Source organism: Rhincodon typus, chromosome 11 (genome assembly GCF_021869965.1).
Source record: "Rhincodon typus isolate 14 chromosome 11, sRhiTyp1.1, whole genome shotgun sequence".
NCBI classification, from domain to species: domain Eukaryota; kingdom Metazoa; phylum Chordata; class Chondrichthyes; order Orectolobiformes; family Rhincodontidae; genus Rhincodon; species Rhincodon typus.
In genome coordinates, this window is record NC_063342.1 from 21,399,883 (window position 1) to 21,413,335 (window position 13,453).

The window sequence follows — 13,453 nt, forward strand, 5'->3', positions numbered from 1 at the left end:
TACTCTGGAAAGAGTTAGCACCTTGTGTGAGGAAACTTCCACTTTTTCTTGCAGGTAGAAAACTGAAACATTTCTACATATTTGCTTTGCATCTCATCCTGCCTGTTTCCAAACAAATACCCCTAATTTCCCATATTCGCTCCCATCCAAGACATGACGCTGAAAACTGAACCCAGGCACTGTCCATCAAATAAATCTACCAACCGACTGACTCCATATTCTAACTTTTTATTGTAATATCAGGATTCTGAGTGTAATGAATTTTTGATTCATTTGCTAGAAGCCATCTGGAATAAAAGAGGGAAGGTCCTAAACCAACAAATGCACTCTTAAACTTACCAACAAAAACATTCTGCGCAGACTAAAATGGCATACAATCATAGATTGTATGGCGATAGTTTTACTACTTAAAGAAGAACCGAGAAGCTGAGGAAGCAAACATTCAGTGAAAAATGAGAAATAGTTAAGGTTTTTAGTTGGGATTCTCCATCGAAACAGTTACTCTAGATACAATAGTGTGTAACTGTAAACCAAACAATACAATTGTAAACAAATATGTTTCATTAATACACCAATATGTTGTAATAAACCAATGCTCAATTGAAAACTGAAGAAATGAATACTGGACATGATTAATTCTATGGTGTAAGGAAGCCTATTTATAAATAAAAGCAAAATACTGCAGATGCTGGAAATCTGAAATCAAAACAGATTGAGGAAACTTGGAAGATCTGACAGCATGTGTGCAGAGAGAAAGAGTTAACATTAGAGTCCAGTGACCCTTCTTCAGAACTATGGCCTTCTTCCAAAGAAAAGTCATTGGACTCTACGTCAAAAGATTTATTCAAATTTATAAGTAGGTTAAAGTGGTTATGACACCATAAAATGATGATTATTCAGTTTTTAGGAAATATTTTGACATTAATACATCTCTACAGCCATGAAATATTAACTGGCACATTAATAATATTTTTCTGTGTTAATGTAGAGAACCAGTTGGTAGTAGTGATGATGACGATGATGGAGGGATGTCCTGGCTTAAAGAGATGGGAGTGCAGGACAAAATTAAGAAGCCTGATTCTGTGTCCATTAAACTGTATCCTTTTTAAACCCTGACTTTGCGGTGGATGAAGAGGTGAAACACGCTTCTGAGAAAAGGTCACTGGGACCCAAAATAACTCTGCTTTTTCTTCACAGATGCTGCCAGACCTACTGGGTTTTTCCAGCAATTTTTGTTTTTGTTTCAGACTTCCAGCATCTGTACTGCTTAGATATTTTTTTCTAATACAGATTTTGTTATTTTAGTGCGGAGAATTTGTCACAATTAAAGTTTTAAGTTTCACTGGTTTCAAATGTGTTCTGTTTGCAAAAATATTTGTGTAACCAAAGCAAACTGATAGTAACAAGTCTTGAACTAGAAAATAAGCTCCTTTTTTGTGCATCTATGGAATGTGGGATGTTATTCAATGTTATCTGTTATTGCCCTTGAGAAGGTTATGGTGAGCTGCTTTCTTTCATCACTGCAGTCCATCTGTTGAAGATACTTCTAAATTAGTGTTTTGAGTGAGAGTTCCAGGATTTTGACTGACAGACAATGATGGAATAGTTCATATATTTTCATAGTAAACTGGTTAGTAAGGCTATATCACATGGAATACAGGAAGAACTAGCTATTTGGACCGAGTAACCACCTTCTACACCGTAGGGATTCTATGGTCAGTGTCAAAGGAGGATGGTTAGATAGTTTTCTTTTTGGAGAAGGTTGCTTGAAATGTGTGTATTATACTTACTAGGTGTTATTTTGCATGTGCAGGAATTTACTTTATTGAAATTTGTTGTGACAAGACCCCACTGAAATGAAATGCAGAATTTTGTTCAATTATTCCATTATAGCGAAGTTTGTTTTCCTTAACGCTTGATGTAGTCGTAAGGAGCACAATGTACTACGAATGGATCACAAGCCTGAATCAGCTGTGCTAGTGAAAGGCCTTCATACATTCACTTTACTAAACTTCCTGATAAACAACAAGAGTATTGTAGCTGGATCTGGGCCCCAGGCAGGGCTTCCACCTACTCTTTTGGCACCTGTTGCATTCAGAGGAGCCACCATGCAAACATTGAAGGTAAGATTCAAGCATGTAAAAATGTGTTCTTTAATAAAGGGAGCTGTGTCTATCATGGTATATTGTGCTTTCTTTTAATTATTGATTTTGGCTATTTTATCTGCATTTTGCCTCACTTCATGTTTTTTTGCGCAGCCCAATTTACACAAAAAATACCTTTTTTCTTGGGTATCTTCCATACTATCCTCCTGTTTATGTCCAAATCATTTAGCAAAAATAGGTGCTATGTCACTACCTCTATCCTGCCATTGTGAGAATAAAACCAATTTTTTTTTTTTTTGTTGACTGAACTAGGCAATCCCTCTATCCATGCAGCTTACCCTTAAGCATGTGCGTTTTCATTTTTATTTGGTATCTTTATAAAAAGCTGCCTGAAGATTCATATATAGTATTTGTCAAAAATCCAATTAGTTTTTTTTTTCTTTATTCATTCATGGGATGAGGGTGTCACTGGCTAGGCCAGCATTTATTGCCCAAGTTATGAGTCAACCACATTGCTGTGGGTCTGGAGTCATATGTAAGCCAGACCAGGTAAAGATGGCAGTTTCCTTCCCTAAAGGACATTAGTGAGCCAGATGGGTTTTTCCGACAATCATTAGACGCTTAATTCCAGATATTTATTGAATTCAAATTTCACCATCAGCCGTGGTGAGATTCAAACCCAGGTCCCCAGAACATCACCTGGGTCTCTGGATTAACAGTCCAGCGATAATACCACTAGGCCATTGCCTCCCCTACCTAGTCTAGCACAATTTACTGTTAGAAGCCTGTGCTAAACATTCCTGATTATTCGAATTAAGCGTGGGCTACACAGCATGTATTACTTTGGAACTTGCATGATTTCTGTTTTCTTTTAAATCTTTGATGCTATTATTACTTTGTCAATCATTGTCAGGAAACTAAGATAAAATGGTGTTCTGAAGAACGGTGACTGGATCTGAAACGTAAACTCAACTTTCTATCCACAGATGCTTTCAGACCTGTTGCTTTCTCTAACAATTTCTGCTTTCGTTTCAGATTTTCAGAGGTTCTTTGTTTTATTTAAGATAAAATCGTACCTGTCAGGATTCCTGAGTGTCAGGGACGAGTGGTGCCTGAAATCTAGCAGATGAGCTGTTGGCTGAAAGGTGGTGTTCTGTGCATCAGTTAAAATGTGCTTTAGATGAGTGTGTGAAGTGATTTTTGTTTTCTCTCCATTCACAGCATCAACAGAGAGCTTAAAATTTCCTGGTTTTAATTGGAAATCCAGCCTGTGTTGTCCTTTCCATACCTGTTCTTAAAATAAATTATAAATTACGTTCCTATGATTGACACAGGATTTGTAACCCATCCAATCATGTGAAAGAAGTATTGAACAGAAACAGGAGATCTGCCTGCTTTAGCTGCTACAGCAATGAGTTCGAGAGTTGGTTTGCTCTAGACTTCAGCTAGCATAGCTGGATCTTAAAGTATCCAATTGAGGCCTTTGGTTGACATTTCTCTTGGAAAAGGGAATTTTTCACTCAACTGCTGGCAAAACATTATTTGACCTTTATGAGAATTTTTGTCCTGATACAGTTTGTATAAACGATTACATCTCCTATTTAATTAGAAGTAATCTGGAAGCACAGGATGGAATGAGATAATGGCTAAATTGGATTGCCTCCCAAAAAGGACAGGATGTTGTGTTTTACAAGTAGTTCGCAATGACATGCAGTACCCACTAAACAATTTGTGCATAGTTAATGACACTCTACACCATGGAAAACCTGCAATCCTACCAACGTACTATACTTCTAGCTGCTTGTCTCTGCTTGGAGAGCTTTACTGACTGCCATTCCTAACCACTCCTTTGCCAACGGTGGTTGGCAATCTAAAAAATGTTGAAAATAACTTCAGTCTGGAGGCACTAGATTCATAAGTTTATTAAAATGGTCATCATCTCAACCAGTGGCAGTGCTGTACTGCCCTGCGCTGAGGCTGAAACGGTAAGTCTATTTAACGGGGAACATCCTTAACGAAGCCAATGCCTCCTATAGTGATTTTCACTGATGTTTGAGAAGAATTGCTCCCATGACACCCATATGTATCATGCTGGGAGCATACCTGCTAACTTTACTTTCTTTTCCAGGAATGTACTGCTTTGCAATCCAATTGTTTAGAAGTGATGCTTTATTCCGAGGGAAATTACTAAAGTGCACTCAAGATCTGCTAGCAAATTGGTTTGTGCAGAAACCTTGAAGCTAGTAAAAAAAAAAAAAAAAAAATCCTGCTTCACCACTTCCTTTTGACTTTTGCAACTTGAAACACAGACTTGCAGCAGCAACTAACCTGAAGTAATTAATCCCTTTTATGTAGTGCTGGTTGGGGAGTGTCAGTGGTGCAGTGCAAGTTTGTCCTTTCAGTTATGAAGGGTTTCAGATGTCTGAATAAAAATTTTGTAAGAGTGACAGTGTCAGGCTGTTGCCTGTAAGACAAAAAGACCCACGTGTTCATCAGGAACACTTTTCAGGATCAACAGGGCTTTGTATGCCTTGGTCAATATTAGCTTGTCCATCCAATTTTATTCCTCTTATTAGATTTTGTAGTGATTAAATACAAATGACTGGCTTGCTGGACCAGTTCAGTGGGTGGTTAAGAGCTGACCACATTGCTATGGGTCTGGAGTCACACGTCGGCCAGATGAGGTAAAGACAACAGATTTACCTTCCCTGATTGGCATTAGTGAAGCAGATTGTTACAACAGTTGACAGTGGTTTTTTTAATTGAATTAAAATTTCACCATCTGCTGTATTAGGGTTTGAACCCATGTATCCAAAGCATTACCTGGGACTCTGCATTACTAATCCACTGACAATGCCATTACACCACTACCACCTGCCAGAAGAGAGAGAAATAATATGTTGGTATGTAATGTAATTTTCCAATTAATGTTTTAGGCCCGAAGCATTAATGTAAGGTCACAGAATCACTCTGGAATGATGGACTCCCACAGCCTTGAAATCACTGGTCCTATCATGCCTCACTCACTGCATTCTTTGACACTGATGCTGAAGTCGGCACAGAAAGGAAGATTCACAGCCAGCCTTCTTGCACATGAACCAACTTCTGTTTTAAATGTAGCCCTTAAAATGGAGCAACATGAAAACAAGGTAAGGGACTGTAATTTTTCATCTTTAAAGAGCCTGTAGCTTTCAAAAGATGTTTTCTCCCTTTTGAGATGTTATTATAACACCTAGCACCATCCACTGTGGTGAGAACTGTTGTTGGGAGTAATGTTGGGTTGTTCAGCTAATTATGACATTCTCTATCTGAGTTTGAAAATCAGTTTTGTGGAAGCTCTGCAGAAACTTTGAAAACCAAAATGAAAACGAATATTCCATTCCATTAAAATATTTGTGCCATGTAAAGAGCACTATCTTTCAGATGAGACATTAAACCAACCACCCTCTTGGCAGCATGTAAAAAATGAAGAAGAGCATTGAAGTTCTCCCCACTGTCAGTATTTATAAGATGGGAACAGTATAACTGGCTGCTTTAGGAACAGGAGAGAATTGTTACAGTAGTTGGATTCATTTTGATGGTTGTTTCTCCATGACTGCCATCCTGCAGTGGCTGTAAGACAGCCATTGCAATGATATTTGTTTAAGCAGCTTATTCTAATCAGTAGTAATGATCCTGTGAGTTTAGCGAAATGTATCTTCTACAAGTCTTCGGGAAGACTTGGCTAAATAATTGGTGCAGGGGACAGGGATTCAGGTTCCTGGATCATTGGGATCTTTTCTGGGGCAGAGGTGACCTGTTCAAGAGGGGCGGGTTGCACCCGAACTAGAGAGGAACCAATATCCTGACAGGCAGATTTGCTAGTGCTGCAAGGGAGGGTTTAAACTAGATGGCAGGGGCTAGGGTCCTCAACAGGGAGGCAAGTGCAAGGCTGGAAGAAGATCCAGTAATCAGAAATAGCAAGATGAAGAGACATCAGGCCAGAACACGACAGGCAGCGAGGAATGCCTGTTGGATTAAGTTGCATCTATTTCAATGCAAGAGGGCTGACCGGTAAGGCCAATGAAATCTGGGTGGATAGGTATGTGGGACTGGGATATTATAGCCATTACAGAAACATGGATAAGGGACGGTCAGGACTGGCAGCTTAATGTGCCAGGGTGCAGGTGCTTTAGGTGGGACAGAGATGGTGGAAAGAGGGGAGGGGCTGTTGCATTTTTGATTAAGGGGAGTATCACAGCAGTAGTCAGATGAAATAACTGAGGGATCACCTAGTGAGGCTTTGTGGGTGGAGCTAAGAAACAAGAATGGGATGCTGACGTTATTGGTATTGTACTATAGGCCCTCAGTCAATGGAAATTAGAGGAACAAATATGTAGGAATATTCGGAAGATTTGCAGGAGCAATAGGGTTGTCATAGTGGGGGATTTTAATTTTCCTAACGTAAACTGTGACTGCAATAGTGTTAAGGGCTTGGATAGGGTGGAATCTAAGTGTTCAGGAAAATTTCCTGAAGCAGTAGATAGAGGGCCCTACTTGGAAAGGAGCAAAACTCAACCTACTTTTGGGAAATAGAGCTGGACAGGTGACTGAGGTGACAGTGGAGGAGCACTTTGGGAACCAGTGACCGTAGTTCTATTAATTTTAAAATAGTTGTGGAGATGGACAAAACTGATCCACAGGTTCAAGTTCTAAATTGGGGCAAGGCAAATTTTGATGGAATTAGCCAGGAGCTTACAGGGGTTAATTGGAATAGTTTGTTTGCGGGCAAAGAGACCTCCAGTAAGTGGGAGGCTTTTAAGTGTGATAGCTAGAGCTCAAGGTCTGTGTTCCTGTGAGGGTGAAGGGCAAGGTTGACAGGAGTAGGGAACCCTGGATGACAAGAGATATTGAGGCTTTAAACAGAAAAAAGGAGCCAGCATGGGTCAGGTACAGGCAGCTGGGATCAAGGAAATCCATGGAGGATATATAGGCGATGCAGGAGTTTATTGAAGAAGGAAATCAGGGGGGCAAAAAAGAGGACACGAGATAGACTTGGCTGAGAAGATTAGGGTGAATCCAAAGAGATTCTTTAAGTATATTAAAGGAAAATGAATAACTAGAGAGAATTGGGCCCTTCAAGGAGCAAAATGGATGTGCATGTACGGAACCGCAGGAGATGGTTGAGGTCCTCAGTGAATATTTCTCTGTGTTTACCAGCGAGAAAGACATGAAGACTTGGGAAAGTTAGTGGCGATATCTTAGGGACAGTCCATACCACAGTGGAGGTGGTGTTGGACATATTAGAATGTATGAAGGTGGATAAATCTCCTGGCTCTGGCCAGATATATCCAGGAACCCTGCAAGGGGCTAGAGAAGAAATTGCGGGGGCCCTGGTTGATGTATTTGCATCATCATTGACCACAGGTGAGGTCCCGGAAGACTGGAAGGTAGCAAATGTTATGCCCTTGTTCCAGAAGGGCTGCAACAAGAAACCTAGGAATTACAGACCAGTAAGCCTAACATCTGTGGTAGGTAAGTTACTTGAGAAGATTCTGAGGCATAAGATATACATGCATTTGGAAAGACAGGGTTTGATTAGGAGTAGTCAGCATGCTTTGTGTGTGGGATGTCATGCCTCACAAATTTGTTAGAGTTCTTTGATGAAGTGACCAGGAAGGTGGCTGAGGGCAGGGCGATAGACATAGTCTATATGGATTTCAGTAAGGCCTTTGATAAGGTACCACATGGTAGGCTGCTGTGGAAGGTTAGACCACATATAATCCAGGGAGAGCTGGCAAACTGGATACATAACTGGCTTGATGGTAGGAAGCAGAGAATAATAGTGAAAGGATGTTTGTCAGACTAGAGGCCTGTGACTAGTAGTGTGCCGGCCCCATTGCTCTTTGTCATCCAAATCATTGTTATCTATATCAATGTACAAGGCATGATTAGTAAGTTTGTGGATGACACTAACATAGGCGGTATTGTGGACAGTGAGGATGGTTATCAGAAATTGCAGCAGGATCTTGATCATCTGGGGAAGTGGGCTGAGAAATGGCAAATGGAGTTTAATATAAAAAGCGTGAGCTCTTGCATTTTGGAATGTCAAATCAAGGTAGGAATTTCCTGGTAAATGGTGGGGCCTTAAGGAGTGCAATACAACAGAGGGACCTTGGAGTTCAGGAGCACAGTTCTCTGAAAGTAGAGTCACAAGTAGACAGGGCAGTGAAGAAGGCTTTTGGTACACTGGCCTTCATCAGTCGGGGCATTGAGTGTAGAAGTTGGGAAGTTATGTTGCAGTCGTACAGGACGTTGGTGAGGCCGCACTTGGAGTCTTGTGTCCAGTTTTGGTCACCTTGCTATAGGAAAGATGTTATTAAACTGCAAAGAGTGCAGAAGAAATTTACAAAGATGCTGCCAGAACTCAGGGAATGAGTTAAAGGGAGAGGTTGGACGAGCTAGGACATTTTTCTCTAGAGCATAGGAGACTGAGGGAGGATCTTATAGACGTGTATAAGGTCATGGATAGGGTGAATGCACTCTGTTTTTCCCTGGGTTGGGGAATGGAGGACTAGCGGGCATCAATTTAAGGTAAGAGGGGAAAGAATACATGGGAACTTGAGGGACAGCATTTTTGCAGCTTCATGGGACAACGTGACCATCCTAGCTCAAAGCCAACCACAGACATGCACTGGTATTCCTAGAGGCCTGGTTTTCAACCCGTAATGCATTCATCAAACGTGGAATTAGACCCCACATTCAAACCCATCAATAAAACAAGTTTGAACTTTCCCTCATCTCGGTGCACTCGGACAATGAAGGCCATCAATTTAACAGACACAAGGTGACCATCCTAGCTCAAGCCAACCACAGACACGCACTGGAATTCCTACAGGCCTGGTTTTCAACCCGTAATGCAATCAACAAACGTGGAATTAGACCCCATATACAAACCCACGCAGAGCAGAATCGGAAATGACACAACCCAATTTAACAGACTGGATCATATAAATACCAAGCGGAGTAGAACAACATCGCTTCATTGGAGGCCGTACTGATGATGTTACCTAGCATGGTGACAAAATGTCTGTACAGTGAGCAAGCCAACAACTTCATCCATAACCCAGGCTACAAATCTTCAAGAACTTCCAGGTGATGTTTTAAATAAGAGAGCCCAAAATTTGAATGCTTTTTTGTTGTTTCCATTTAAGCAGATCCCCGCATATGAAGATATGTCTCATTGAGTGTAAGTGAAACATGTGAGGTTTGACTTCATCTCAAACTGGTGCTGTAGAAATGCAAATACTATCCTTTTATTCTAATACAAAAAATAAACAGCAAGGATCATTGATAAAAGTTGTGATAAACATACAAAATGTGGGTGGAGGTAGATGTGATTGTGACTAAGTGGCACTTGCAGAAAAATCCTGAATGTGTTAATAGCTACACTAACAACCAATTTTAGATAATCAATCCAGCTTGTAATGTGGCTCAATTGTGTTGACTAGAAGTAACATTCATTCCTACACAAGGACTCATTCTCTGCCAATACATGGAATATTTACAAACCTTACTTTTTTTTTTAATATGAAGTTCCTGTCCCTTGAACAAGATGTTGCCTTGGAGATTCAGTACTGACTTGCTAACTAATCAGCACTCTTTCAGTCTTGTGCTCCTTCTGATGAGGCCAAGACAAAATGCTTAAGTTATAATAAGTGTGTCTTTTCAGCATTTACAATTGAGGTAAAGGGCTTATGTTCAGTTGATTACTTGGTACTGATTGTTTGCCACCTATCAAAGGTGCAAAATACAATTTTCTGTGTTTAGTATACAGACAATAGTTTGAATTCTTCGCTATTCACGTGCTGTTATAAAGCAGTTTGGGATGTTCTGATCCTTTGATTTTCACAGGACCTATCTTCAGATGAATTACGCAATAGTGGTCTACATCCTGAAACACTGAATCAACTGATGCAGAAGCCAACATTTGGAAAATCCTCTTTGAAGCATCTAGAAATGAACGACTACAGATATAGCTGGAAACTGTAAACTCTGCCAGCAATTTTAATGGTAGCCGTGATTGGTCTGTCACTAGATGCTTTTATTCTGTGTTAAGCAGTATACAATTGCAAGTCTTACGTACAGATGAGTTTTATCTGTGAAAGCCAACTAAAGCAATGAGGGACCAACAAACAGTATTGAGTGACCACATTCTTGGCCTGTCCTTAATGTAGTATTTTACATTTAAATTGGCTACATTATAATGAGTTTATTTTGAAATGCATTTATTAAATGCTTTCATATTTTTAATATTATGTTTGTCTCAAACTGATAGTTGAAATGCCTCCTTTGATTTTAATTGAAAAGGCACCACATGAGATCTGTCCTGTCAGATCTCAGTCCAGTAGACTAACTAACTGTACTCTTTGGAAAAGGTGTGGCATCATTAAGTGGGTTGACAACTACTGTCTTTAAGAGGCAGAGTGGTTGTTTAACAAAATGGAATTTTAGTTTTTGTTTTACATAGAGTAAATCCATATTATCAATATCTGTGAATTTGTGTCCAGAATCTCAATTTCCTTTATTTAATTTTAGGTCATTGACAGTAAACTATAATAGCCTTCAGGTTCACTGGTATTAAATATTCAACTATTGATTAATCTTGTCAAGTTAACTCCAACCTGATTGATTATGGATGTGTGATTGAATTGTAAAAATTTTGTTTCATATCAATGTCTAACTTCACAAAATAGTCTGTTATCTGTTTGCATGAGGTTCTGCAGACAGTTGTTTTATTCATCTTTTTGACAGGATAAAAATATATAATTTTAATCATTCAGCTTTTTTGTTTAAACATCCCTGTTTAGTCAAATAATAGACAAATAAGGAAATGCAATGTCTACGTCAATCACTCCATTGTTCATTTGGATATTCACCTGTTCAAATATGATTTTTTTTTTTTTTAAAACTTATTGGTTGTTGTATAAACACTCTTTTTGAACAAAGGATAAACCTTGTAGCCCTATGTTGGCTTTTGCATGGCCTATTGGAGAATAACTACAAGAACAACCTATTTTTAAACCATGTAAATCTGATCATTGTATGTCATTTTACTCATTTTTGTTTTAACTGTAAAGGGGAGTTGTTTCAGCCTGTGATAAGACTGCAAACATTTTCTCACTTTCCTGTATGCACGTCACTGTGGTCAAGGTTAAATGTTTGATTTAACCTGTAAACAATAATGATGCAGATAAAGACATTTCAGTTTGTGGAAAACAGCAGTCTACTTTTGTGAAGTCGGTGATCAAGTGGATTCACAAGCAGAAGATATCTGCAGCAAACAATTGCAAATCTAAAACATTAGCACAGCAAACTTAAGTTTTAACTGGTACTCTTGATCAACCAGCAAAAAGGTTTTATGCCTGAAATACTGGAAGCTTACAGTATTATCACAATCTCCGCAATGTCAGAATAGTCAGCTGATGGTGCAAGAGAGAAGGCTCTTTATTTAAGTTTTATATAAAGCAAATTTTAATTATTTGTGATTTATGCTATAAATAGTGGTGTGTAGACCACCTACAATATGTTTCTACTTTGTCAACCTTTTGATCAACTGGCACATTCCTGGTCCCACGAGTGCCAGTTAATAAAAGGTTTGCTGTAATTACTTAGACTGTTCAAATAAATGTAAAACTATTGCCAGGCATGTTTTTGTGAAGAAGCTCTTATTGATAAGAACAAGTAGGTTTTAATTGAAAACCAAGTATTTTGGACAAATTAAAGATATTAAATGCACTTTTGGAGATACTGCCTTTATAATTGCTTAAGTATATTGTTTATAAAGAATTATATTCACTACTAAAATTTGTTGGTTTTTTCCTGAAACTCACCTGCCACACAAACTATTGCACTATTCATTTGCAATATGGTTGAATTGATGCATCAAAAGTAATTTTTTTTCTGGAAAAATTGAGCTCCATTTGTCACTTGGATATTTCTGGACAATTATATTGGGCTCCCCTGTGGTGTTTCCTCAAAGTTATTGAGTCAACAACAGCAAACGCATCCATAAATTAAGCTTACATTTTCAAAATTCAATTCATACCCTGCTCCAGCAATGTTAGTAATTTTATGAACTTGGGTCCAATGGAATAAATACAATGCAAGTACTCCAGTAAGATGAAATATCAAAGTGAGCATAGCCTGCTACTTTCTGGATACTAGCTCATCCATGATTTGCCTTGACAAATCCATTCTACTACCATTCAGATACCATAGCATTTGCAGTCACATTCCTTTGTGTACCTTGATTGATTAGCTACCACATATACATGTTGATTCCTTCCTCTCGTGATGTGGACCAAAATCAAGATGTTTGCACCAAGAAAACTGTAAAGTTAATTCACAGCACACTTCCAGACAGTAAGTTTGACACGTGCAACAGAAACTCCACAGAAAATATGGTTTAAATTTGGGACCAGTCTCCCAAAAAACTGGGGCTAGATTAATTTAATTTCAAAAAATGTGATGCAAGGATTTTTTGTTTGTGGTAGGAGTTATTTAACCAGGGCAGATAGACATACTTCACCTATGTTCTAGCTTTTTTGGCCTAATCTTGTCCCTATGTTTCAAAAAATAGGAGAATCCCTGTTAAAAATTGCAGTTCAGACTGCTTGGCAAAGTCTGAATTCTAAACATTGCCATCTATTTTATGTAAAACTGGACTACTGAAAGAACCACAAATTGCTTTATTGAAGATGGGTACTTACAAATGTACAATGGGAATTAATCACTTTTGTAAAAAGAGTAAATTGTATAATAGCTAACTTAAAACATTTTTATTTACACAATTAAACAATTTAATGGCAGATAATTTATGTAGCATCATCTGAGGCGGAAGTACCACCATCTTTTGGAACAAGCCCCATGGCCTGCAGCGCAATGGTGGCAGCTGAGGCCTTGGCATGCTTCTTGTTAGGACTAGGTAGGCTGGGTTTGTACTCTGTGCCATTGATCATCACCTGTCACAAACACATACTATAAATTAGAATGTCTTAAAGTAGATATTGTTGCAAATATTTCAGTTCAATTTATTTTTAAAACTTTTGATCCAAATTTAAGTCATGGATTTTGATTTGCAAAGATGTATGCACTTGGCCAAATCAAATTAGGCAGTTGCTCACCTGATGAAAAGTATGCATTGAGAGTATGAACCTCATCTGCAGTTATATACACAGATATCTAGCAGAGCAGAAGCCAGGCTGCTAGCCATAAAATTGCTAATGTACACAAGTTTTCAGAAGGATAATTTTCAATCATTTCCCTGTTCCTGATTTATTATCTAAATTTGCTTTATAACAAGATGG

At 38.7% G+C, this 13,453-nt stretch overlaps 2 protein-coding genes across 4 annotated transcripts in view; one reads left to right on the plus strand and one right to left on the minus strand.

Moving 5' to 3' along the window:
* LOC109913467 (DNA replication fork stabilization factor DONSON) overlaps window positions 1-11,951 on the plus strand; it is a 29,419-nt gene extending 17,468 nt beyond the window's left edge. Inside the window, exons 7-10 of one of the 2 annotated variants that reach the window (XM_020512982.2) lie at window positions 989-1,096; window positions 1,925-2,123; window positions 5,042-5,254; window positions 9,999-11,951. In XM_020512982.2, coding sequence (XP_020368571.2) covers window positions 989-1,096; window positions 1,925-2,123; window positions 5,042-5,254; window positions 9,999-10,136 — 658 coding nt within the window. In that variant the 3' untranslated portion in view covers window positions 10,137-11,951. The remainder of the gene's footprint in view (window positions 1-988; window positions 1,097-1,924; window positions 2,124-5,041; window positions 5,255-9,998) is intronic. The other variant, XM_048602993.1, reaches the window with a different exon arrangement.
* Window positions 11,952-12,820: 869 nt separating this feature from the next.
* The window catches only part of LOC109913466 (SON DNA and RNA binding protein), a 44,571-nt gene continuing 43,938 nt past the window's right edge, over window positions 12,821-13,453 (minus strand). For both annotated transcript variants that reach the window (XM_048603123.1, XM_020512981.2), the window contains one exon: window positions 12,821-13,108. In XM_048603123.1, coding sequence (XP_048459080.1) covers window positions 12,962-13,108 — 147 coding nt within the window. In that variant the 3' untranslated portion in view covers window positions 12,821-12,961. The remainder of the gene's footprint in view (window positions 13,109-13,453) is intronic.